The sequence below is a fragment of the Chinchilla lanigera genome, unplaced genomic scaffold (assembly GCF_000276665.1).
Source record: "Chinchilla lanigera isolate Chin_1 unplaced genomic scaffold, ChiLan1.0 scaffold00051, whole genome shotgun sequence".
Classification (NCBI taxonomy): Eukaryota; Metazoa; Chordata; class Mammalia; order Rodentia; family Chinchillidae; genus Chinchilla; species Chinchilla lanigera.
In genome coordinates this window covers 4009746-4036728 of record NW_004955452.1, presented here as the reverse complement: position 1 = coordinate 4036728, position 26983 = coordinate 4009746, and the positions used below count along the sequence as shown (strand labels likewise).

Here is a 26983-nt window from a genome sequence, read left to right as displayed (position 1 = left end):
GCATGTGCACACACACACATACACGCACACACACACATGCACACACACACATACACGTGCACACATGCACACGCACATGCACGCACACACAATTGAATAGGCCCAAACTAAATGGAAAGGCAGAATTATCTCCACATCTCATCATGCAGAGTACATTAGAACCGGAATCAAATACCAAAGTGTGGAGCCCAGGCTGGCAGCATTATCACCACCAGAATCCTCTGGAAACTGGCTCAAATGCAAATCCTCAGTCTCCACCCTGCCCCCAGCAAAATGGCCCAGGGGTGCTAGTAGGAGTCCCCGCAGTCTGTGCTTTCACAAACCTTCACGTGATTGTCAGGCACGCTAAAGCTCCCACATTACAGATTAGAAAACTGAGCCCCAGAGAAAGGATATGACTTGCTCAAGGACACAGACTAATGGGCTCTTCAGAATTCTGTGGTCCTGGAGTCAAATTCCGGCTTCACTATTCCGAATTGTGTAACCTTGGCAAGTGCTTTAACCTCCCTTACTTCGATATCCTCGTCTGTGAAATGGAAACAGCACGTACCTCCCTCCCAGCACGGCCACACCGCTGTGTTGAGGTTGGAGCCCGGGTCTTCCCGTTCCCAGGCTGGTGCTCCTACCCCAGGAAGCTGCCTAACATCTCTGCACCTTAGGAAGGCTCCAGAGACTTGCTGTCTTCAAGGTTGGTGGGGAGAGAGGGGTTTTGTTTCATTCTGCGAGTCCCCAAAAGGAAATAATGAATGACCAGAGGAAGTGACCAAGAGGCAGGTCAATGTAAGGGCAAGGTTTTTAACCAGGATTGTTCAAAAATAAATAGTATTATCAGCCCCAAGGATCAGTGATTTCTGTTTACTGGGACAATCCAAGCAGCATCTGGTGTCCATCTTTCCAGGGTAAAGAAGGGAAACTTTCTGGAGAGGAAGCTGGCATGGATGATCTCTCAGGGGTCCCCACTGTCACCCAGCAGTGGATGTGCCTGTTTGCCTTCTCAGCATCCTCTCTCCTCAGGAAAGGTCTTCTACCCAGATTGGCCAATAAGAGCAGCCCATCTTCCTTGACCACATTGATTGGTTCAGGGAATAGCATGTGACCTAGGCAGACCAATCAGAATCTTTTTCTGCTAGAGCCATCCATAGTTACATCCATCCTTGAAATCCCAGTCTGGTGAGCCTGCAGAATTCCTCTTTTGCTTAAGACTGGTGTTTCTGTCCTTGCAACTGATAGATTTTGTAATACTCCACAAAGAATGGTCCTTCTTACTCTTATATTGAGGTCTGGTCCCTCCAGCGTTACATTAAAACAACAGCAAGACAAACAGTAGGGTTTTTTTTGTTTTGCTTTGTGCTTTTGTTTTTGGTACCAGGAATCGAACTTAGGACCTTGTGCTTGCCAGGCAGACACTTGCACCACTGAGCTATAGCCTGGCAACAAACAGTGGTTTAAAGCCACTTGAAATCCTGAGTCTAAACCACACGGTGGTGCACCCCTGTAATCCCAGCACTCTGGAAACCGGAGGCAGGAAGATAACAAGCTTGCGCCTAGCCTGAGGAACTCGGCAACTTGGCAAAATCCTGTCTCAAAATAAAAAATTCAAAGAGGGCTGAGGGTGTAGTTCAGTGCAAAGGCCCTGGCTTTAGGCCACTGTCTCACACACACACACACACACACACACACACACACATAATATGCACACAATATTTAGTCACTTGGTGCATGGGGGATGTCCAAAGGGATTTCAGTGCTGACATAGAGCCAAATGTTTGAAATCCATTTCTTCCACCTCTGTCTTCATACATCCCATATTCAGGAGAGCCAGCCCGACTCTTGCCCCTTTCTTCTCCAAAAACTCAAAACTTTCTTCTTGAACCTAGTCCCAGCTGACTCATACTGCTATCAGAAGGGTCTGAGGAAGTCCCCACAGAGGAGAAGGGGACCTGGCAGGTTCTTGGAGAAAAGCATTTCGGGATTTGTCAGAGACAGCGGTGGATTGATCAGGCAGTTAGCAAATAAGAGAGAATGGAGACAGACTTTAGCGTGAGGAGCTGAAAGAAAGGCAATCTACGATAGAGACCAGACCAGCTGTTCACAGAGGGAAACAGCCAGTTCTTACAGAGTGGCTGAGCACGCTGGGTTCTGTCTGACCATTGTCTCTGCTCTGGTTTGGCAAGATGGCTCTGAAGAAGGCCTTACTGCCTGAGGGGGCAGGTTGTTCTCCATGAGGCACCTGTTTCTGCTTGGGACAGTTCCAGTTTTGTGGCAGGTCTGCTGAAGTCTACGGTGGGTGACCGCAGGTTTAGGCAATGACTCGAGACTTATGGGCACCCATCGGTAACTGGATGTTCCCAAAAATCTGTTCTCTGGGTGTTCTCAGTCTTGAAGGGGGATGAGATAGGTTATGGATTAACCAACCTTGTGTTGCCAGTTTTCTTCCTAAATAGTCACCACCTGCATCTTGAGCTGAGCAAGGATCTGTCCCAAAGCTTTGAGGTAACAAAGGAGACAGAAGCAAAATGAGATCAAGCTTTGTTCTGCTTTCAGTTACCTATTGGGCAACTGAGGGTCCAAGTAAAGAATTTTTTTTTAATTTAGTAAAAGCAGCTTTTAAGTCACTGACTGCCTCAGAAAAAAGACACAAATCATGCTTTTAATGAATAACAGGCAACAGGCCCAGAAATGTACCTGTCTTTTTTCCTCAGGGTGATCTCCATCTCATTACCTTTTTCTTCCTCTCCCGCCTTTCCCAGTGGCCTCAGCCATCCTTGCTGGAGCCCCTCCCAGCCCTGCTGACATTTCCCCTGTCTTCCTTTCTTCCTTATTTGTGGTGCTGTGATCAAACCCAGGACTTCACCTTTGCTAAGCAAGCGCTCTAACACGGAGCCACACCTCCAGCCTCTGCATAATGTTCTTGGTAGACAGGAGAAGAAGCGGTGAAATCTTCACAGCAATGTGGTCCCATTTCCCTTCCTACATATTATTCTTAACTTTTGAGGTCAGTGGAAGATTATAGAATCCCAGTTACAGAAGGAAGCATGACTGTGAAGTCATACTTTCAAAAGAGATGCTCGGGTCCCTTAAGCATGAGTCATACACCAACTGCAAATCAGTAAGCGGTGAGTGGCTACTGTGTGCCAGCCGAGAGCCAGGAGCAGGAGGCTTATGGGATTGTGTGTGCCTGAGCCCTGACTTCCGGGTTTGCTTACTCACTGAGCACCTACTATGTGCTGGGCCCTAAGTCCCCAAGGATATGGTCAGAAACAACATTAAATGCACACCAGCTATCCCCATGAAATTGTGATTAAGTGGCACCAGAGAGATTGCTAGGGTTTCAATGTATCCCCTAAAATTCATGTATTGGGAATTTGATCCTCAGCGCAATAGCATTGGGAGATGGGGTTTAACAGATGAATGCCATGAAGAAAAGGGCTTGGGAGTGGGCTCTCTCTCTTTCACTCTTCTCTGTGGTGGACAGGGCTCTCCCCTCCAGGACATTCAGTGTTCCAGGAAGCAGAGAGACAGGACCCTCACCTGCCAGCACTCTCATCTTGGACTTCCTGGCCTCCAGAACTGTAAGAAGTACATTTCTATTTAAGTGAATTGCCCAGTTGGTGGCACTGTGTCGTAGCAGCACAAAATGGACCTACACAGAAATGCCCATAGGGATTGGGAGCAAATTTAAGTCAAGGGTGCAGAAGTCTCCCTGAAGTAGTGACACAAGTTCGGGTACTTTAAGGCAGTTTATACTATGGAATAAGTGTCAAAACAGGACCCAGAGGGAATATAAGGATGAGAGGAACATTTCTGGCATAGGGATCCTTGTTTGAAAGGCTGGGGGTGAGGAACAGGGCATGGGAAAGATGGGCACCTCAGGACTCTGTGTGGCAGGAGCTCTGAGACCCCCAGGGGAGCCTCCATGGGTGGTAAAAGCTTTGCATCTAGGAAGAGACCTTGAGCCTCACTGGGAACCAGAGATTTTCAACAGGAGCCCCACAGGTGCTCAGGGCTCAGGATAGGCTTTGTTCTCATTTGAAAAGCTTGATGTGCTGTTACAGACATGGGCTCCTCTGATGGTAGGGAAGAGGTCCTCTCCCATCCAGAGGTGTGCTGGTGGCTGTGCTCCCCAACCGTGATGCTGCTAGTGCCATTGCTTTTGCCTAATGCCCCAATCTGAAAAGGATGCTGGCATTCCAGTGCCCACCGTGCCCTTTGTCAGAGGTTAGTCCTCTGATCTTTGCAAATCAGGAAGTGATCAAGGCCGAGGATTGTTCTTCTCCTTTGCCCATAACCATCCAGAGGCTGAGGAGCAGAAGTCTTTCAACCACAAGCTTTGAGGACAGACAGACAGACCCCGGACCAAATGTCAGTTGTTACTATAATTAGATGAGGGACATAAGCAAGCTCGCTGAATTTCACCTATTTAAAGGAAATATCAGCAATACCCACCGTGTGGAGCTGTGAGGATTAAGTCCTATAACATATGCTCTGCAGTGTACCATAGTTGTCACAGTCAGAGGCCACCATGGGGACAGAGGATAAACAAACTCCTGGGCCCTAACCCTGTTACCCATTAAAAGCATGATTTAGATTTTCTTCTGAGGCAGTCAGGTAATTTAAGGCATTTTTTGCTTAAAAAAAAAAAAAGGTGACTGCTCACTGGGGTTTACAGATACTGACTAGGTAACTAAAAGCAGAACAAACTTGACCTTTATTTTGTATCTGTCTCCTTTGTTAAACTTGGAGTGAAATCCCTTCTCACCTCTGCTTATAGGTATGTCAATCCTTTGAAAGTGTCTGTCTAAAAATTAGCAAAACAAAGCTGATTAGCCTGCAGTTTACATAACCTATCTTGCTCCCCTTCAAGCCCGAGCAGACCACAGCTTTGCAGGGACATTCAGCTATGCCTAGAAGTCTCCGGTGCCCTAAACCCACAGTCACCTTGGTTTCTAGCAGAGCCTCACAAGATTGAAATTTCCCCAAGCAAAAACTATGATCTCATGGGGCTGAACTGACCCCTCAAGCAGCAAAGGGCTTTCTCCCAGAGCCCACATGCAGAAGCAGAACTGAGATAATGATCACCAGACTCTAGCCAACCGCAGTGACTCTCTATAACTTGGCCTCGATCTTTTGTGAGCGGGACAGTCTGAATCTCCCCTTCACACCTGTGGCCCCTTTAGTTCCTCAAGCTGAAGCCCTTTCCCTGTTTTCTTTTTCTTTCCTGTGTTAGGGGCTTGGGTTGATCTTTGTGAGAAGCTATTCCCTCCTTTGTATTCTCTTACCTTCCACTTCAAGCTTTTAACTGTGAATTCATACTGAATGCCATTTTGATTCCCACTGTTACTGAGGCAAGGACCCACCATCGCCTGGAACACTGCTCTACGGAGTAACAAGGACCCTGTCAAAGTACTACGGGCTGTTCTCAATAAGGAGATATCAACAGCAACATATCCTCCCCACAGGGGATCTATTATCAGTATTTGGAAAGCCTGCAAGAAACCAAGGCTGTTTTTACAGAGGATCTAAGTATTGGCAGGCCGTGGTAACCGGCCGTGATTTTCCAATTTGCATCTATAAAAAAAACTCTTCTTTAAAAGGTCAAGAGAAGGGGCTGGGGATTTAGCTCAGCGGCAAAAGCGCCTGCCTGGCAAGCGCAAGGTCGTGAGTTCGGTTCCCGGTACCAGAGAAAAACAAAACAAAAAAAAAAAAAGGTCAAGAGAAAGCCAGGACCAGTGGCATGAACCTGTTATCACAGCTACATGTGAAGCTGAGGCAGGAGTAGCACAAGTGCAAGACCAGGCTGGGGAACTTACAGAGACCCTGTATCAAAATAAAATTTTAAAAGGGCTGGGGATGTAGCTCAGGGATACGGAGTCTGTCTGGCCTGCAAAAGGCCCTGAGTTCCATTACTAACATTACAAAAAAAAAAGTCTTGAGAGAAGTAACTTACCTAAGCTTGTGGCACAGTTTGCTAACTTGAAATTATGAGTTGGGGTGAAGGAGGAGCAGTGAAGAACAAACAAATTTTACCAAAAAGAGCCAGATCAGGAGCCATAGCACATGGAGTGAGAAATGAAGACAACTCTGTCCCGGATGCTGAACTGCTCCTGCCTTCATGGGGTTCCAGTTGGAAAGAGCTGAAGTTGCCGGTGGAAATGCTGTCAAAACTCCCACGTTGATCTCCAAACATTAAAATGCACCTCCCACATGCAACTCCTTCCATCCCTGACACCTCAAAGCCACGGAACACATGTGAACAATGGGCTCTGTGAGCCGCTGGGAGAAGCGCTGGTTAAGCTCAAGCCTTGATGCCAATCCTTGAAATTTCCAGAAAATTCCAAAACCATCCTGAAATTTCTAATGTCTGCTGCTCTGGCCAGACTTATAGCAAATTTAGATTCATCAGACTCAGGGAAAATTCACTTTCTCTCCCAAGAAGTGGCAGGAGCCAAGCTGAGAGCCAGTATCTGTGACAGGATGGGGGGCTTGGCCACACCTGACCAACTGTCACTGACATCCCGAGGCAGTGTGGCCAGGGAAGCAGGCAGGCTGGGACCCGGTCAGAATCCAGCACATACCAATGGCATAAGGTCTCCAGGCTCTCGGATGGCAATTTCCATATCTGTACGGGGGAGGCAATAACTCTCTCAAGAGTTGTGGAAGGACAAAAAAAGAACATGTTTAGTAAATGACAGCTGATAAAAGAAGATTTCTACAGTGCTCTAAATTTAATTGCAGAGTTCCTAAAATAGAGGGGGACAAACAAGATAAAGGAAGTTAATCAGATGACAGCTTTGGGAGAAACTAACCAAAGTCTCTTTCAACTTGAATGTCTGATGGTGACTGTGCTCTGTTTATGCAGAGATTTCTGGACGGTTGACTGCACATCACCCAGAGGCAGTGCTTCTCACAGATGCCTCCCTCCGACGCCAGGGCTTTCCCACCCCTCTCGTCCACCGGCAGCGCTTAAACTCTCCCCTCAAATTTTTGTTATAAACAGACTCTTGGCTCTAGGTCTAGTGGTCATTTTCCCACCTGCTATCTGGTGTGGAGAACTCATTCCAGGACTTAGCCCTGTCCTGGCTGGTATCTACAAAGATTTCTAGTTTTAAATTTATTTATTTTGTGGTACTGGGGATTGAACCCAGGGCCTTCACATTGAGCCATACTCCCAGGCTGATTGATTGATTGGTAAGAACAGATACTACACTTGATCTTAGCCAAAAGGCCAAGAAGCGATTATTTATTTATATACTTATTTTTATTTTAAGATAGAGTCTTGCTAAGTTGCTAAATTACCCAGGCTGGGCTGGAACTTTCGATCCTCCTGCCTCAGCCTCCCAGAGTACTGGGATTACAGGTTTGTGCCACCACACCCAGCTTCTATATCCCTAACATCAAGTGGATGCTTTTTGATTAAATTTTTTATTTTTATTAGTACATGTTGACAATGCATGATGATTACATTCACTGTGGGGAATTGGTACATGTATGTAACATCTCAGTTCTTGTTTTTCTCCTTTTCCTTCCACCTCCTGAATAGATACTCTTTTTAAATCTTTTATCTTTTCTATTTCGATGGTCCAGAGATTAAACCAAAGGCCTTTTGCAATGAGCTACATGCTCAGGACTCAGTCCTCAGTCTGTTTGTGTGTTTGTTTTTGTTTTTGAGACAGGGTCTCACTAAATTGCCGGATGAGGCTTGAGCTTCCAATCCTCCTGCCTCAGCTTCCCAGAGTGCTGGGACTACAGGTGTGCACCACTGCACCTGGCAACCCTTCTCTTTCAGAGATCCTTCAGTCTCAAGAGTTTTAGTTTGACATTGCTATGATTAACTTTAGAATAAAAGTGATTTCTTTCTTATTCTTAATTATTTAAAATGTGGAACGTACACATAATCAGAAAGAAGAAATTTTAAAAAGAAAATCTGTATCACCCAGAGATATTATCTATTAATATATTGGTAGTATACTCCCTATCTGCAAGTAACTATGCCTGCACACAATACACACACACACACATACACACACACATATTTTGTTTTGTTTGTGACAGTCTTGTTATGTAGTGCAGGCTGGCCTTGAACTTACTTGGTAGCCCAGGCTGGCTTCAAACTCCTGGCAATCCTCCTGCCTCAGCCTCTCAAGTGCTGGGATTACAGACGTGCACCACCACAACTGGCTCATATACACTTTGTTAATGGGCCCATATTTCAGTACTCGCGTGTTTCCTCCTCGTTGTATCGCTAACTTCTGGCTATAACAACAATTACAGGAGGCTACAGTTTTGGACTACATTCCTGCACTAGACTCACAGATGAGATTAAAATTCAAAATAGAGTCACCCACGCTGAAGCTCGGTTACCAAACTGAAACTACACTTCGTATTTGGCCTTCCGAGAAATCAGGAGGACGGGCAGATTTTACAAACAGGCCAGTTTTAGTCGGCATAGTGAAGAAGTTCCCTCCCCTGGAGCCACACACACACACACACACACACACACACACACACACACACACACACACGGTTAATCGCCCAGCTCGGTGGTTCTGCGGTGTGGACCCCGCCCATGGCATCGGCTCTCAGCCCACCCAGGAGCCCCTAACTGTGGCTGTTGGTTATAACCCGCTTTCCTCTCCTCCTCGCCCGTGATTTACTGCAAAATGTACTAACGCCGCCCCACAGCCCTCCCCGTCCCGCAAGGGACCCCACGCCTTGCGCAGCGGAGCCCGAGCCTGGCGCTGCGCCTCCTCCCGCGGGGCCGCCCCACCTGGAGTCCCGGCCGCCCGGGGAGGCCCCTGGCTCCGCCCCACTAGCGCCGCCCAGTTACCTGCCCACCGGGCGGGGGCTGGCGCGGGCGGCCCGGACTTGGGCCGAGCACCGGAGGCCCCGGGGCCGCGATGTCTGGGCCTGGCCGGTGGGCGCCCCTGCTCCTCCACCTGCTGCTGGCCGCTCCAGGTAAGGGCGCGGGGCCGCGGCGGGCGCGATCGGGCCCGGAGGGGACGTGGGGTGGGGACCCGAGGGCCCTCCCTACCCCTCGGGGCTAGCTCGCCGCGGAGTAAACAGACCCATTCTCGAAATCCCATGGGGAAGGAAACAAAGCCAGCCAATTCCAGTCCAGGTTCGGGAACTGGGGAAAGAGCAGAGCTGAAAAGTATTTATTCTTCAAGTTCTTCTTAATCGCCTTCTAGCATCGCGGCATCGGTGACACGCTTTACCCAGACTAGTAGGGGGAAGAGGACAGAGGCGCCCTGACCCGTCCCCCACAGGCCTGGGGGCAGAGCGCGGGCTTGAGCCCTGACCCGGACTCTATAACCAGGCGCCTTTTCTCTGAGTCCTCCTGATTTATCAGCAGGTTACAAAACACCTCTGGTTAGGACCCAGCCACCGAACTCCTACCTTACCCACTCCCACCAAAGGAGGAGCCAGGCCCCAAATTGCTCCCCCACCCCCACCTTCTTCGTCTCAGACCTGCAATTTAAAGAGCTAGAAGAGCCCTGGGACGAATCCAAAAAAATCATAAAAACTAATTTTTTTTTAACAGCTTCTTTTTGGCGGGCATCACATTGTCCTATTCAAGTTTAGTAATCCAGCGGTCGTCTAAGGTGGGTATTCTCCACCTTCAGATGGGGAAACAGGCTCAGAGCAGTTAAGAGACCTGCACAAGAAGGACAAGGGAAACACACAGAGAAGAGGGGCCTGCGGCTGAGTGGCCAGCCTGCGCCTCAGGTGGGCAAGGGAGGGGGCAGTCCATGCCCAGGTCGCTGCCAGCGCTCCCACCGCTCCCACCGCAGTGCTTTTGCAGCTAATGAGAGACTGCCCCAAGCCGGCTTGTGTAGACCCAGGCCGATTATTTGACCTTTGTCTCTGAACCCAGGACCATTCTATAAAGGGGAATGATTGCCACCTACCTGTCAGTGTTCTTGGTCCCAAAGTTTGAATGAGGTTTTGCATATCAAAGGCCAAAAGGCTGGGGATCTTCTGAAGGCTCAATAGAGTGTTGTCACTCTAGCTGCCCTTATTCCCGAAGCCAAGCTCAGATTTCAAGACGTCCTGCCCACAGGATACCTTCTGAGTGGCCTGGACATGGACTGGCCTCCTGCTAGGCACTTGCTGGCCAGTCCAGGAATGGAGAGTCGTGACAGTGTCACCATCACAATGATCCAGTTCCCACTAGAGGGGACAGGATGAGGGGAAGAGGTACCTACATTTGAGTCTAAAATGTCAGGGAGACAGCCCAGGCTGGCAAGCTGAGCTAAGAGCCAACACCAGACCTGGGCCGGGTCCCTGGTGCCGTTCCGCAATGTGTGGGGACTTCCAGCATAGCCCAGTGACAGCTCAGGGCTCAGACTTCTGCCAGACCATGAGCTCCTCTGCAGGGCTGGAGGGGGTGCTATGCTCCCTTCCGAAACCCTGGCACATAGTGGGCGACAGGTGGCATTGACCGACAGTGGGTTAAGGCCACATAGGCCCCAGGAGAGCCTAGAGGAGGAAGCAGGATCAAGAGCTCAGACTTTGGAGTCGGCTGGGCCTCGATCTGAATCCTGGATCTTCTGCTCACTGGCTGAGAGCACCTCGATATTCCCACCTGTAACGCTCGGAATTAGTATCTACCTCCTGCAGTGTGGTGACGTTTAAAAGAGAAAATTCAGTTAAAGTGTTTGGCACAGCCTGGCCCGTGGCTAGAACACAATGCACATCTGTCAGCTACTGTTGCTATTTTCATCATCGTCCTCATGGTCACCCTGCCACCACCTCTTAGAGACGTCACAGGAGACTCCCTGGAGGCAGTGACATTTGAATCAAGGCTTTCAAAGAGCAGAGTCCAGCGACATCCGAAAGAGTGCGGTGGCTTGGGAAAGCGAGAAGGAAGGTTGGCTGCGGCCTGTCAGCCTGTAGGGGAGCGCTCGGGGAAGCAGTGTAATCCTGGCGGGTCTCAGAAGATAAGGGGTAGCAGCGAGAGGATGGGGTGTCCAGGAAGGAAGTAAAGGCCAGTGAGAGGTGGACAGGGAACGTGTCACGGAGACAGTGGCATCAAAAGTGTGACAGAAGCCAAGAAGAGGTGAGGCAGGCGGACATCCAGGGCAGCACCGTCCACGCAGAGGGAGCGGCGGGAGCAGAGGCCCAGGCTGGGAGCGGAAGAGCCAGAGACCCTGCGGCAGGGAGCAGGGAGCAGGGAGCAGGGAGCGAGGGGTGGGTGTGTGGGCTGGGCGGCGCCTTGGCATGGCAGGGAAGACGGGAACTGATGCCAAGGGAGAAGGTCTAAGTGGAAGGGGGCGAAGTCTGACTTTCATCTCAGCCCTTGCTGATACGGAGAAGGTAGGTGGCGGGGAGAAGGTGTTCTGAGAGCCCCCGGTTAAACTGGGGCTCCACTCTGGGCACGCTGACAGCCCTGTCCTCGAGGGAAATGGCGTGGGCATTTTCTGCGTCCCTGTCACGGGGGCCCATTTTTAACTGGCAGCTACCCTAAGGCCTGGTTGTTCCAGCCCCCAGCCGGGAGTCCCCCCCGTGCACAGGTCGTGTTTATCCTGGCAGAGGCAATACAGCTCTTGTCTGTCCACTGTGCGCTACCTGGCCGTCGCTCTGGAGCCAGACTTACGCTCTCCCGGGTGTCCTGGGGAAGTCCGGCCGGGGAAGCCCTTAGCTCTTCAGATGGAAGGTGTGAATTCAAGGCATCACCCCACTAGGAAATAAGATCAAGAGTTTATTACGCAGGTCCTGGGCAGGGAGGGTACAGTCCTCTGTCCCCAGGTGAAGTGAGGCGGGAATGGAGGATCAGGCAGACAGAAAGAGAAGCAGCTTACAGTATTGGTGGGGACCACTTCAGGTTCACGGGAAAACAGCTGAAGAGTCTGTTTAAATAAGAGGTCTCGGGGCAATCAGGAGCCCCGTCTGCTAGGTGGGAAAGATGCCTCTAAGTTCGTATCTCGGGCCCAGCTGCCACTGTTTGGGTGTGTGACTGTTAACGAACACCCTCGTAGCTGCTGTGCTCCCACTTCACTGGGTTGAGAGCCGGGGGGTGCGTTCGGAGGACTTCTGAGGGATCCAGTTATTTCAATATTCATCCACTCAGGAAGTATTTATTGTGTACGCGCTGTGTGCCAGGGGCCGTGAGACCATCAGAGCAAGGTGAGGCCTTCGCTCCTTGAGACCCTCAGGGCTGCTGGCCCCTGGGGTCCAGAAAGGGAGCAGAGATGGGTTCCTGCTCTGTGGTGTTCTGCGGGTCCCCTCAGCTGCTACAGAGGAGGGGGCTTCCCCTCACGGCACTGGGGACTGGGAAGGGGAAGAGTCCAAAACACAGCCAGCCACCTGCTCCTGGCTCCCCAAAGCTGGAGGAACTGCCTGCCATGCAGCCAGGAGCTCCAGGCTTAGCCAGCATGATGGCGCATGCCTGAATCCCCATGCCCTGGAAAGAAGCAGCAGGAGGCTCCCAAGCTTGGGCCCAGCCTGAGCAGTTTAGCAACTTAGCGAGACCCTGTCTTGAAATAAAAATTACCAAGGGCTAGGATGTAGGCCAGTGTGAAGCTCAGCTTTCAATCCTCAGTATTAAAGGGAAAAAAGAAAAAAAAAGAGCTCAGGTCTTCATGACCTCTTTCTGCCCCGCAGGGAGACCCCTCCTAGCCCCTCCGCGGAATGTGACCCTGTTCTCTCAGAACTTCAGTGTGTACCTGACGTGGCTCCCAGGGCTGGGCAACCCCCAGAACGTGACCTATTTTGTGGCCTATCAAGGGTAAGTAGGGGCCTCTGGGGTATGTGTGTCGGGGGGAAGCTGCTCAGGGAGAGCTGTGTGGTCCCCAGTGGATCTCTGGGCCACATCGGTGATGGCACATGGCAGGCATGTGGGGAGAGACTTTCGATAAAGGTTGGAGATGGTGGGGATGATGTGGCGTAGAGAACAGTGAACAGGTGACAGACAGACAGGGGTGGGGTGCGTCTTTGAGAAAAGTTAGAGCAGGTGTTGGGTGAAGTATGGGGCCAAGAGACCGGCGGACGGAGTGCTTGGGTGCCCAGATGAGGCTCTTGGAGTTGTTCCAGCTGATTAGTGAGGGTAACCACATGGCCAAGGTCTGGTACTGTCCCCTGCATAGCCTGACCACCGCGGCATCATTAGATAAACACACTTTCCCCGGGGGAGCTGGGCAGAGCCCAGGATCCTTCCCAACCTGGAAGCCCAGGCCCCCCGCTGCTCATCCAGGGGAATCTGAAGTTAGAAAGCAGACTCGCCATCTTTGAAGAAACACGAGGGTTGTATGGAGTTCTTCGGCGGGACAGGAAAAGGACAGAAGCATACACTCAGCAGGATCTGTCTGGATTTGAGGGAGGAAACCGGAAGGGGCAGAGCTGCCATGTGCCCAGGCTCCAACCTGGGCCAGGCCTAGTGCCACTGGCCTGGGGGAAACAGTTCATTTCCTCTTCCCAGGACTTGTTTCCAAGTTTTAGAGGGGAGGGGAGCGAGCTCAGAGAGGTGCCCTGACTGGTCCAAGGAAGCTAGTGGCGAGCCGCAGGAGGAACCCGCGCCCATCTGACCCCAGAGCTTCAGTGTGTACCTGACGTGGCTCCCAGGGCCCTTCCTGTTCCTTCCCAGTCCCTGCATCTGTGAGGGACAGGGCCCTGGCCTGGGCAAGGACAGCCTGCAGGAGAGCTTTCAAAGCAAGAACCCTATCAGGAAGCAGGAAGTACCTAACAGACTGTGTCACGCACTGTTTGTACCTTACTAATGTGTTTTGGTCGTTCTAAGGTGCTGGGGATTGTTCTAAGCTCCGGGCCTTGAACATGCTAGGCTTGCACTCTACCACTGAGCTACACGTCCAGCCCCGTGTCAGAATAGTCACCATATTTTATCTCCCAGCAGCCCCAGGAGGAAGGGCCCATACTGCCCTTCACAGAGAAGGAGACTGAGGCGCCGAGGGTGTATTTTGCTCAAAGTCACCCAGCTAGATGTAGTATGGCAGGGATAACTATTAAGGAATTATTAAGCCCATCCTCTGGACCTCTGTGTTTTTTCCCTTCTTTTTTATAGTTTGTTAAACACCTGTGAAGCCAGTCCTGGTGGCACACGCTTGTAATCCCAGCACTTGGTAGGCTGAGGCAGGAGGATCAACGTGAGTTTAAGGCCAGCCTGGGCTACACACTGAGTTCAGGACCAGCCTGAACTGCAGAGTGAGACCTTGTCTCAAAAAGACGAAAACAAGAACAACAAAAAACACCCGTGAGGATTGCAAAATGGTGATATTCTAATGGCATGAGTTTTCTCATTTGTTACTTGGAATTATTTAGTAAAAACATACATCTTCTCATCTACTATTTGAGATCCAGGGGCTCAAATAAGCAAGACAGGATCAATGGTTGCTTTTCTTCTATATATGAGTTTTCCAAAAAAAATGAATTGGCTCCTTATCTTCTCCTGAAAGTAACTAAATAGTATTATCATTATCATTATGAACTCAAATATTTAGGCATGTCTCCTGGTGTCAGTGTCCTGCAACCTGTTCTACAAGGTGAAACTTCAGTTTTCCCATCCTGGGCCAACAGGTTCCTTCAGGAGGGTTCCTGCGCCCTTTTAACTTCACTCTGTGATCTCCGACATCTTTCTTTTCTATTACAAGATGGCCCGGGCTCCTTGTGTACATTCCTGACCAAAAGCCCACAGTGAGGCATCTCTCTGTTTAGTACAAGGAGGTTTTAAAGACCACAGACTGTGCGTTGGCTGTGCGGCCTCTACATAGGTGGAGCTCTGGGCTTGTTTCTGTGAACAAGGATAGCCGTGTATCCCGTCGACATATGTATGTAGCGTGTCTGAGTTCGTACTGAGCTTCTGTGTTGCATCTGTGTTTTCTTTCATCCACACTAAAATCCTGGTTCTCCAGAACATGGGAGCTTGTAGAATTGGCCTGACCTATAACTACTCGCTACTCCTGTTCTTTATTTGCAAATAGACATAGTAGCCCCTGGGAGATGATGGGCTCTTTTTTGCCCAAACGTTTGTTCCTTCTTCTTTAAAATTCAGTAATTTGACTGGAGTATGTGTTGATGTTGGTTATCCTGGGTTGATATTTTTAGTCAGTTCTCCACCCTCTCTTTCTTTCTTTCTTTCTTTTTTTTCCTATTTGTCTTTTTGAGACAGGGTCTCACTATGCAGTTCAGGCTGGCCCTAAGCTCACTTTGTAGCCCAGGCTGGTCTCGAACTCACAAGGATCCTCCTGCCTCAGCCTCCAGAGTGTTGGGGTTACAGGCGTGCACCACCACACCCAGCCCCTCTCTTTCTTCTGTAGACCTGGGATTTGATCTAGCGCCTATGCACTCATCTACATCCCAGCCTTTCTTTAATTTCTTCATTTTGACACAGGGTCTCATTTAGGCAGTCAGCTGTCCAGAGCTCAATCTTGCGATCCTCCTGCCTCAGCCTCCCACAGTGCTGAGATTACAGACATGCACCACCACACCTGGCCTAATATTCTCTCTTAATATATAGTTCCAATGTTTTTTTTTTATTTTGGGAAAATTTTTCTTATAGTTTTTAATATTTGTTCTGTTCTCTTGCTTTGATTTTCTTTTTCAAGTACTCATATTATCTGTATGTTGGGTTTTCTTTTTCTGTCTTCTGTATTTGTCTGTTTCTTTCAAATCCCATTTACTTATGTATTTCATTTATTTGTGCTGTTCTCTAAATGGAATGGATTTCACTCAAGTTTTTAAAAGTTCTGTGTGCTTCTGTTTCAGGGTTATTCAACATCTCATTTGTATTCTTTACATTGATTCTATGTACTTGTCCTTAAAATCTAGGCCTTCTCTAAATGACATGTGTATAACGGAGAATGCCCCCTTTTTAAATATCCTTGTTAGATTCCATTTTTCTGTTTAAAGCAACAATATTGAATTGAAGCATACCTAGAACAAAATGCCCTATTTTAAGTATCACCGGACAAGTGCTGACCAGGGTGTACACCCATGAAATCACCATTGCAGTCAAGATATAGAACATAGGGGCCAGGGATATAGCTCAGTGGCACGGCGCCTGCCTGGCAAGTGCAAGGTCCTGAGTTCAATTCCCGGTACAAAAAAAAAAAAAAGATATAAAACATGGCCCAGTGTGGTGGTGCACGCCTGTAATCCCAGCACTCAGGAGGTTGAGACATGAGGACTGCTGTGAGTTGGAGGCCAGCCTGGGCTACAGCAAGTTCAAGGCCAGCCTGCACTATATAATGTTGACACTGTCTCAAAAAAAAAAAAAAATATATATATATATATAAAACATCTCCATGACATCCAAAAGCTCCTTTGTGCCTCTTGGAATCCAACCTCACCCCCAGCCCCAGATGTAGTCACATGCAGATCTGCTTGCTTGCTTTTTTTTCTTTGTCTTTTTGAGACAAGGTCTCACTATGCAGTTCAGGCTGGCCTTGAGCTCTCTATAAGGCTGGTCTCGAACTCACAACAATCCTCCTGTATCAGCCTCCTGAGTGCAGGGATCACAGGCATGTGCCACCACGCCCGGTAGATCTGCTTTCTGATAGCATGGATTAACTTTGCATGTCCCAGAGTCTCCCACAGATGCATTTGAATAGTATGTGCCCTTTTACGCCTGGCCCCTTTCAGTCAGCCAATGGCTCTGAGATGCGCCTACACTGTCCCCCCCATTAGCAGTTCGCTCCTCTTTATTCCTGAGTGGTAGGCCACTTTTACCATTTCCCATCAGGGGGCATTTGGGTTGTTCCCACTATATTCATCTGCTAGGGCTGCCATAGGCGCCACCCTGTAGCTTACCAAAATTCACGTTCTCATATGCAAAATACATGTTCCCCTTCCCGACAGCCCTGGGAGTATTAATTCACTCCACCTTCTGTTTCAAGTCCAAAGTCTCAACGGTGTGACTTGAGGTATGTGTCATCCGGAGGCAGTTCCTCTCTACCAGTGAACCTACGAAACCAGATGGGTCAGGTGCTTCTAACATGAGATAGTGGAGCCAGGTGTGGTGGCGCACACCTATAATCCTAGCACTTAGGAGGCTGAGGCAGGAGGATTGCCATGAATTTGAGGAGAGTCTGGGCTACATAGAGAGACCCTGTCTCAAAAAAGAAAGAAAAAGAAAGAGAGAGAGAGAGAGAGAGAGAGAGAGAGAGAGAGAGAGAGAGAGAGAGAGAAAGAGAAAGAGAAAGAGAAAGAGAAAGAGAAAGAGAGAGAAAGAGAGAAAGAGAGAAAGAGAGAAAGAGAAAGAGAGAAAGAGAGAAAGAGAGAAAGAGAGAAAGAAAAGAAAAGAGAACTGTGGAACATGGATATATTCCCACTCCAGAAGGGAAGAACAGGAAAGTGATAGGTGCTAGACAAATGTAAAAGCTAGCAAAGCAAATTCTCTTTGCTTTTAAGGCTCAGGAAATTATCATCCTTAGCTCTGTGCTCTTTCCTCTGCGCCACGCAGGTGGAACCAGCAGGCTGGTGCCAACCCCTCTGCTGCCCTACGGGACAGCCTTGTCCCTGAGACCCTGGCGAGCAGCACCCCAGCCTGCGGAAACTGAGGAGGGACACCTTGCTCCCTAGTCTTCGGGTGGCAGCGGTACCCTGCGGAGCCCATGTCACCCTCAGGGTCTCTGCCCTGTTCTTGTAGGAGATGCAGGTCCACATGGCTCCGTGGTCCCTTCCGATAGTCTTGCTTCACTTTGTCCCCCGTCACCGGAGCTGGCGGGGCCTCTGCTGACATCCATCCCATCTCTGTTTTTTGTACCACGGAGTTGGCTGACGCAGTCCATGAGCTGAATCCATGATCTCGTCATCAAGTGGTTTCCCACCCACACCCTTGGTGTTCTCTCCAGAACGTGTTTGCTCCTCCTTTGTAATCTGAACAGACAGAGTTTCCCACAGCTTCAGGTTCTGATTGCTTTTTCTTTCAATGCCTCTCTTCTCTCGCATTTTACTAGAGGATCCAGGCCACACTATTAACACTTTGCTTAGAAATCTCTTCAGCTAAATATCCAAGTTCATTTAACTTCTACTTTTCTTTTTTGTCTTTTTTTGTTTGTTTGTTTTGTTTTTTTGTTTTTTTCCGGTACCAGGGATTGAACTCACAATCTTGTGCTTGCCAGGCAGGCGCTGTGCTGCTGAGCTAAATCCCCAGCACCTTTTTTTTTGTCTTTTTGAGACAGGGTCTTGCGATGCAGTTCAGGCTGGCCTTGAGCTCACTTTGTAGCCCAGGCTGGTCTCGAACTCGCAGTGATCCTCCTGCCTCAGCCTCCCTAGTACTGGGATTACAGGCATTCACCACCATGCCCGGCTCTACTTTTTTTTTTTTTTTTTTTGAGATGGGGTCTCACTATGTAGCCCAGGCTAGTCTCAAACTCACAGTGATCCTCCTGCCTCAGCTTCCTGAATGCTGGGATTATAGGCGTGTGCCACCATGCCTGGCTCTAACTTCTGCTTTCTGCAAAACGCTAGAACACAATTCAGCTAGGTTCTTTTATGACAAGGATTACGTTTCCTCTGGAGCAGTGGCTGCCCTTCCTTTCCCAGTGGACCTCACGGAATCACCCGTAATGTTTACATTCCTAACAGTGCGCTCTGTCCTGCAATCTAGGTTTCGTCCATGTGCCTCAAGACTCTTCCCGTCTCTACCCGTTATCTAGCTCCAAAGCCATTTCGACCTTCTCAGGTGTTTGCTGCCTCAAGTACCAAAATTGGCGTGAGCTTGCCGAGGTTGTCGTGATAAAGCACGAAGGGCTGGGTGCCTTAAACAATAGAAATTTAGTTTCTTCTGGTTTTTTGGTTTTGTTTTATTTTGGTGAGGCTTATTTAGGAGGGGTTGGGAGTTCGAGATGGGGTCTCTGTAGTTCAGACTAGTCTTGAACTCACTGTGAAGCCCAGAATGGCCTCCAACTCACAAGGCTGCCTCAGCCTCCCAAGGATTTCTTACAGTTCTGAAGGTTAGAAGTCCAAAATCCAAGTTTTGGCAGGTTCAGTTACACCTGAAGCCCTTCTCCTTTGGCTTGCAGAGACGTGTTTTTGTTCTCTGCACACTGAGCTATATTCCCAGTCCTTTTCTTTTTTTTTTTTTTTTTTTTTTCATTTTTTACTTTGTGACAGAGTCTCGCTGTATCACTAAGTTGCCCTGCGAGGCTTGAGCTTGCAGCCCTCCTGCCTCAGCCTCCCAGAGTGCTGCCATTACAGGCGTGTGGCCCCGCACCCAGCTAGATGGCGATCTTCTTGCTGTGACCTTGCCTGGCCTTTTCGCTGTGTGGGTGCGTTCCTATTGGCTCTGCCTTTCTTCTGCTAGGGCCCACTCTTAGGACTTCATTTAACCTCAGTTACCTCTTAAAGGCCCTCACTACAATTACAGTCACACTAAAGAACTAAAAATACAGTCACACTGAGAGTTAGAACTTCAACGTAGAAATGTGGGGAGAGCTCAGTTCACTCCATTGTGAATTAAGCCAGTGTGGATATTTATGCACAGGTCTCTATGCACATTTCTCTTGGAGGAAGAGCGAGGGGTAGAATCTCGTAATGTGTAGCATTATGAGAAACAGTCAAGCTGTTTTCCAAAATGACTGCTGTTGATGTCATCATTCATTCCACGAACAATGTAGGAAAATCCTAGTTATTCCACGAGCTCACCAACACTTACTGTGTCGGTCTTTCTGGTTTGAACCGTCCTAGTGGGTGCGTGGCAGTGTTTCTCCTTGGCTTCTTCCGATGCATACCTCAAAGCCCTCCCTGCCTCTACCCATTACCTGGTTCCCAAGCAGTTCCCTAATAATTCAGGGTGCCAAACGTCTTTTCATGTGTTTACGGGACATTCCTGTGTCTTCTTTTGCGACATGACTGTCATAGCTATTTTCCTCGTTGCTGAGACAACATCCCCAGCACCCACAAGTTAAGGGAGGAAAGGAGTATTTAGCTCACAGTTTGTGGAGGTTTTAGTCTGTAATCAGCTGGCTCCAAGGCAGGTGGCACATGGCAGAGCAGCAACAGTTCATGGCAACAGAAGACAGCAAAGGCAACAAGAGTAAAAAGCAGGGAGCAAGTCTCTTTCTGCCCTTTTATCTTATCCAAGCTGCTAGGATTAGGGTGGTGCCAGTCTAATCAGTGGACTGATCCAGCACTCACCCACCCTTAATCCCAGCACCCTTAATCCCAGGATTGAACCATGAATCAATCACAAACTCTAGATTCAGCTACCTCTGAAAAAGCTCCATCTAAAAGTGCATGAGGCTTTGAGGGGACATCTAGACACAAACCATAGCAGTGACTATGTGCTACTGATTTTTTTTTTGTACAAGGAATTGAACTCAGGACCTTGCACTTGCCAGGCACGTGCTGTGCCACTGAGCTATACTTCTGGTCCTTGCTACTGATTTTTGTCAAGTAGAGTGAGTGAGTGTGTGTGTGTGTGTGTGTGTGTGTGTGTGTGTTTGTGTGTTTGTACAGTACTAGAGATTGAACCCAGGGCCTTCATACTGAGCTACATCCCAGCCTTTTTAATATTTTTAATGTCAAGACAGGGTCTTGCTGAATTGCTAAATTGTGCAGGCTGCACTCAGATTTATAATCCTGTTGCCTCAACCTCCCAGAGTGCTGAGATGAGAGGTGTGTGCCACCACACCCAGCCTCCTAATGAGTCATAACAGTGCTTTATCTATTTTAATTACAAGATACACACACACACACACACACACACACACACACACACATATATATACAGTTTTTTCTTAGTGCCTAGTTTTTTCATTTCATTTTCATCAGGACTTCTTGATTTGTTTGCTGTCAGTGCTGGGGATTGAACCCAGGTTTAGGCATGCTAAACACACACTCTCTCTGAGCTACATCCCTAGCCCCATTTTTCTCCTTTGAAGGTAAAAAGTTTTAATTTAGTAAAATTCAGTTTATTGGGCGATAGGGTTCATTCATGTATTAAAGGCCAGACCTCCACTGTGACTATATTTGGAGATAGGGCCTGTCCTCCCAGTTATTCATGAGGCCGAGGCAGAAGGATCACCTGAGCTCAGGAGTTGAGTTCAAGGGCCAACATAGCAAGACCTTGTCTCTCTCTCTCATATATATACATATATAACCATAAGGGTGGGGTCTTCATCCAATAGGACTGGAGTTTTCATGGAAAAAGAAAGAGACAAGAGGAGGACACACACACACACACACACACACACACACACACACACAGTGGGGACACAGCAAGATCTGCAAGCCACAGATCGAGTGAGGCCTTAGAAGAAACCAGAGCTGCCAGTGCCTTGGTTGCAGATTTCCAGCCTCACAAATTTCTGTCGTGGAAGCCACGCAGTCTGTGGTGCTGTGTTGTGGCAGACCTGGACGATGGGCACATTGGTGTTCCAGGACATTTGCCTGACCCGAGGTCCTAGTTCCTTCTATTCTTTTTCTTCTAGAAGTTTTACCATTTTACCTTTTGTTTCCCTCTCTTTTTACTTTTAAAACTTTCTTTTCATTTTGTGTATCTTTTAAGGCATTATCCATTATGTTCATTTGTTCCTGTGTTCCACCTGATTTTTATTATTTTTGAAATTAGTTTTGCAGGCCCAACATGGTGACACACACCTGTAGCCCCAGCACTCAGGAGGCTGAGGCAGGAGGATTGCTGTGAGTGTGAAGCCATCCTAGGCTACAAAGTGAGCTCAAGGCCAGCTTGGACTGCATAGTGAGACCCTGTCTCAAAAAGACAAAAAAAGAAATTAGTTTTACATATATATATATACTTATATACCTTCTAACTTTCTCTATTTCTGTTTTATGTTGGTCTTGCACAATTTTTAAATGTCTTTTAGCCCATGTTGATGAAGTAGGTTACAGTCTTAATCTGCTTGTGGGTATGTTTTCATGGCGTGCTCTTTCTCATTTCTTAAATTTCTTGCTTAGTTTATTAATTTCTATTCTTTCTTATTTTCTGTTGTAAATACCCAAAGCTGTATGTTTTCCTCTAAGTACGATTTATACTCCGTCATACATTGTTTCTTGGGTTTGTTCATCTATTGTTGTTGTTTTATTTGGTGTGTGTGTGTGTGTGTGTGTGTGTGTGTGGTGTGTTGTGTGTGTATGCACAGCACACACATGTGCCTGTCTGTCTGGCACTAGATTTGAACTCAGAGCTTCATGCATGCTAAGCATGTACCCTACCACTGAGTTACACCACCAACCTCGTAAGCTTTCCTTTGTGTTGTTTCATGACCTCTCAATTTTAGATATTTACCAACTGCATCATAATTTTTTCTTTGATCCTGAGTTATTTTCAAATACACTTTTAAAATTTCAAACTCTCTTTAGTTCATTGATTTTTAACTGATTACATTGATTATTTGCTGTCAAAGGAAATTGTAGTCTTTGAAATTTCTTGAGAATGGTGATATTTTTATTGCTATTAATAATATTTTGTTAATAACTTATATGTGGTCCTTCAGGTAGTTCTATATATGCCCCACTAGACTTGAAGCTAGGTAGTTCTTTTCACATGTATTTACTGATTTTTTCCTTCGCCTAATCATGACTGTAGAAAGTGTGAGGGCTGGGGCTTTAGCTCCGTGGCACAGTGCCTGTCTGGCATGCATGAGACCAGGGCTCGATTCCTTGTACTCCCCCCACAAAAAAAGTGAGCTGTAGTAGGCATGGATGAGTTAGAACTTTTCTGTCTTCCTGGTGAATAGAATTGTTTATTCTTACACAGTGACTCTGCTTTCGTATTGTGTTAGACTTTGAAGTCAGTATTGTGCCTCATCAAATCAGCCTTTTCTTTCTTTTTTTTTTTCCTTTTGGTACCAGGAATCGAACTCAGGACCTTACGCTTGCCAGGCAGGCATTTATGCCACTGAGCTATATCCCCGGCCCTGCCTCGTATTAAATAACAACACCAGTTCTTCTTTTGTTAATGTTTACCTGATATAACTTTACACAAGAAATAAAACAGGGTCTGACTCTTCCCAGGCGTCTGTTCTCTGTCTCAGCCCCACCTCAGTCTTCTCCAGTCACCCGCCCCTCAGTCCCACATCAGGGACATCCTCCAGGCTCCTTCCTTCGCAGTCTGCACTCAACCCACCGTGAGTTCTGTCAGTTTCACTTCCAAAATAGAACCTGAGTCCAGCCCCTTCCTGCGGCCTCCACCACCTGCTCTCTCGGGTCCGGCCTCCCGCAGCCTGCTAGCTGGCTTACCAGAGAGATCTTTTAAAAATCTGAGAGCGCTTCAATTCCTGTCTGCATCTGTCCATGCTGCTCTAACAAAATACCTTAGACTGGGTGAGTTAGAAATAATAGCGTTTTACTTCTCATAGCCAGAGGCTGGGAAGTCCAAGACTGAGGAGCTGGCACTGGTGAGGGCTGCTCCCTGATTCCAAGATGGTGCCTTGTGGCTGTGTCCTCACGTGAAGGGACAGAGCTGTGTCCTCATATAGCGGAAGATAAGGGAGGGCCAGGCAGGTCTCTGAAGCCTCTTTCATGAGAGTGTCCGTCACATTTATGAGGGAATTATTTCCCAGAAGGCCTCTCTCTTAATATCACCACTGTGGAGTTTTGGAGGCACACATATATCCAGTCATAGCAGCCCCCCTATTTGAACCTTCCAGTGGCTTCTGCTCACACTCAGAATGAACCCCAACTCCTTACTCACACTTCCAAGGCCCACCTGACCTGCCCGCCACCCACACCCCCCCTCTCCCTTGCCCTCTGGGTTGCTGCCATCTTGGCCTGTTGTTTTTCTGGACAGGTCAAGCTCTGCCCACCACAGGCCTTTTGTTCTTGTTCTTCCTCCCAACACACCATCACCTGGCTCCCGCCTTCTCCTCAGTGATGTCTCTGCTTCACACCATTGTCTTAGTTACTTTTCTCTCGTTGCTGAGACAAAATGCCTGATGCCCAATATTAAGGAAGGAAAGGTTTATTTAGTTCACAGTTGGTGAAGGTTTCAGTCCACACTCGGCTGGCTCCAAGGCAGGGTGGCGCATGGCAGAGGGCAACCGTTCATGGCGGTGGAAAACAGCAAAAGCAACCAGAGCTAAAGGGAGGAGCGGCAGCAAGCAGCCTCTTTCCCTCCCTTACATTGTATGCAAACTATCCACCCCAGGGCGGGTGTAACACTCACACCCATAATTCCAACATTGGACCATGAATCAATCACAAACTCTAGAAGCCTGCCCCATGATTGCGTGAGGCTTTCAGGGGGACACCCAGACACAAACCATAACAGCATCTTCCCGAGATGTCTTTGAAAGCAGTCACTCCCACGTTACCCTCTTACCACTGGACTTACGGGCCCCTGACATCTTGTTGGCGTGACCCTTGTCTTTCGTCCCCCTCCCGTCTGAGGGCAGGACCTCATCTGTGGCATGTGCCCATCCTCTCGTTCTTGGAACAGTGGCCAGCGTGTAGATCTCCCCTTTGACCCCGGTGTTCTCAAGAGATTGGAGTTGTGGACCTGCATGTCCCGCTCTGACACCTACACAGCAGGTGGCCCTTACCTGGCCCTGTAAGGAAAACATTCACGAGTGCTCACAAGAGCAGCCACCGTGCAGCTCTGCGAGGGAGGCATTGCCCGTGAGGAGACTGAGGTTTAGGGGCGCTGATCTGCCTAAGGTCCCCCAGTGAGTGAGAGGCAGAGCCGGGATTTCCAACCACACCTGCCTGGCTCGCAAATCAGGCTGTTCTTACTCTGTCCCAGCCTAATGGATAGATGGCTGGCGGGATGGATAGGTGGCTGGCGGGACGGATAGATGGCTGGCGGGATGGATAGGTGACTGGCGGGATGGATAGGTGGCTGGCGGGATGGATAGATGGCTGGCGGGATGGATAGGTGGCTGGCTGGCCGGATCAGTGGGTATTCAGGCTGAATGGAGGGAGGGGTGGCCACGTGGTTGCTAAGTCTCCCCATCAGAGAGGCCGAGTCCACGGCCCATCCTCCTCCTCCTCCCCACAGCTTTTCCTCCCGCAGACGGTGGCGCAGGGTGCAGAGGTGTTCAGGAACCACGGCGCTGGTGTGTTCCCTGATGTGCCTGGAGAAACAGGACCTGTACAACAAGTTCAAGGGACGTGTGCAGGCGGCCTCTGCCAGCGCCAGGTCCCCCTGGGTGGAGTCTCAGTACCTGGATTACCTCTTTGAAGGTAGGTGTGGGGACGGGACCGAGAGGGGGCTTCTGCCCCGGGAGAGCTGCGCTCGGCACCTGTGCTAGTCGGGGCTCCCCAGGGAAAAGAACCTACAGAGTCTGCAGTGATGAGAGAGGATTGGTTCAACTGCTTCTGTTGAGGCCGAATGCTCCCACAATAGCCGTCAGCAGACCACAGAGCTGGAAAACCGGCAGTTGCTCCGTCCAAGAAACCGGAAGCCTCCAAATGAGAGAAATTTGAGGCTGAAGGCCCAAAGTCCCCTGAGGGCTACTGCACGTCCACGCTCAAAGGCTGAAGAACCTGGAGCCCGATGCCCGAGAGCGACAGCGGCAGAGCACGCGCCTGCTCAGGAAGTGAGAGTGAGAGCAAGAGGGAGAGCGAGTTCCCCTCCTGCCACTTGCGGTTATACCCAGCGCCCAGGGGCATCGGGCACATTCAGGGCAGGTTTTCCCCCCACTCAGCTCACAACCAGGTGCCAAGCTACTCTGGAAACACCGTGTAGCTGCACCCTGAAATGTGCTCACCACTTCCCTGGGCAGCTCTCAATGTGGTGAGGTTGTCGCTCAAAATTAGCTGTCACACCATCTGTCTCCATCTTCCGCAACACAGAGCTCCTCCCCGGGGCAGCTCGCTTGGGGCCTGCCGGGTGACAGGGGCCAAGGACCAGCCCCAGGCTGCGGCCACGTCTAGTAACCTGACTTCGTGTAGAAAGTTAGTGACTTCCAGTTAATGCCGGAAATTCAGCTTGTACCTCCTCTTTACCAGGTTCATAATTGCCTACATCACCCCACATTGGCCATGAACAACCCAGAGCGCTTAATAGTTATTCTATTTTTGTCTTGTTCAGCTTTTCTCTTTAAGAGGTTTTATTATTGTTATTATTATTATTATCCAGGCATCATGACACATGCCTGTAATCCCAGCACTCGGGAGGCTGAGGCAGGAGGATCGTTGCGAGTTTGAGGCCAGCCTGGGCTACAAAGTGAGTTCAAGGGCAGCCTGAACTGCATAGTGAGACCCTGTCTCAAAAAGACCATAAAAAAAAAAAGAAAGACTAAAAAGACCAAAAAAAAAATTCAAGAGGAAAAATAAAATAAACACGCTTTCCACCAACAATCACAAGCACTCACATTGGGTGAAGAGGGCACGTTTTAAAAATATATTCTAATCCTCACAGAAAATATGTGGCTTTTATTTTCACCGACTCATTTTTGGGAAAAGATAAAGCAAGTCTTGTGGAAGCCACGTAACCTGCCAGAATGCACTTCTAGCAACTGATGGGTGTTGAATGTGAGTCTGGGTCTTTCCGAACTTAGGCAAAGAAGGGAAGACTGCACGGCCTCCTGGGGCTTAGCTCACACTTGCTGCCCACACTTCTCGAAATGTTTGAGGGCAAATGAGGGGGCAGGAAAGGGTAGCAAAGGAGAGAGGATGTGGGTGGGAAGAGTCTGGATGGATGAAAGAAAAAAAGAGTGGGTCTTAGTTACTTTTCTTGTTGCTAAGACAAAACACTCAACACCCAAAATTAAGGGAAGAAAGGTAATTTTAGCTCACAGTTTGTGGAGGGTTCAGTCCATAGTCGGCTGACTGCAAGGCAGAGAAGCATCACAGGGGAAAAACAGCCCACGGCAGAGCAGGCAGGTGGTGGCAGCAGCAGCAAAGCAAGCCTCCCTTTCCCTTTTATCCCATCCAGGTTACAAGACTTTAGATTGGTGCCACCCGTGAGTGTGAGCCTTCCCATAATGTGCACCTAGAATTACACTAAACCAGTTAGTGGGCTAATCCAGTACCACATTTCCTTAACCCCGGTGTCACACACCCTAGCTCCAGCCACCTCTGAAAAGCCCCACCTAAGGGGCTGGGGATTTAGCTCAGCGGCAAA

General features: G+C 48.8%; 1 protein-coding gene across 2 annotated transcripts in view; it reads left to right on the top strand.

The window, feature by feature from the left end:
• Window positions 1–8535: 8535 nt before the first annotated feature.
• Window positions 8536–26983, top strand: part of Ifnlr1 (interferon, lambda receptor 1) — a 25805-nt gene continuing 7357 nt past the window's right edge. The window contains exons 1-3 of one of the 2 annotated variants that reach the window (XM_013519717.1): window positions 8536–8955; window positions 12604–12727; window positions 24929–25098. In XM_013519717.1, the coding sequence (XP_013375171.1) occupies window positions 8898–8955; window positions 12604–12727; window positions 24929–25098 (352 nt within the window). In that variant the 5' untranslated portion in view covers window positions 8536–8897. Of the gene's footprint in view, window positions 8956–12603; window positions 12728–24913; window positions 25099–26983 lie in introns of both variants that reach the window. The other variant, XM_013519716.1, reaches the window with a different exon arrangement.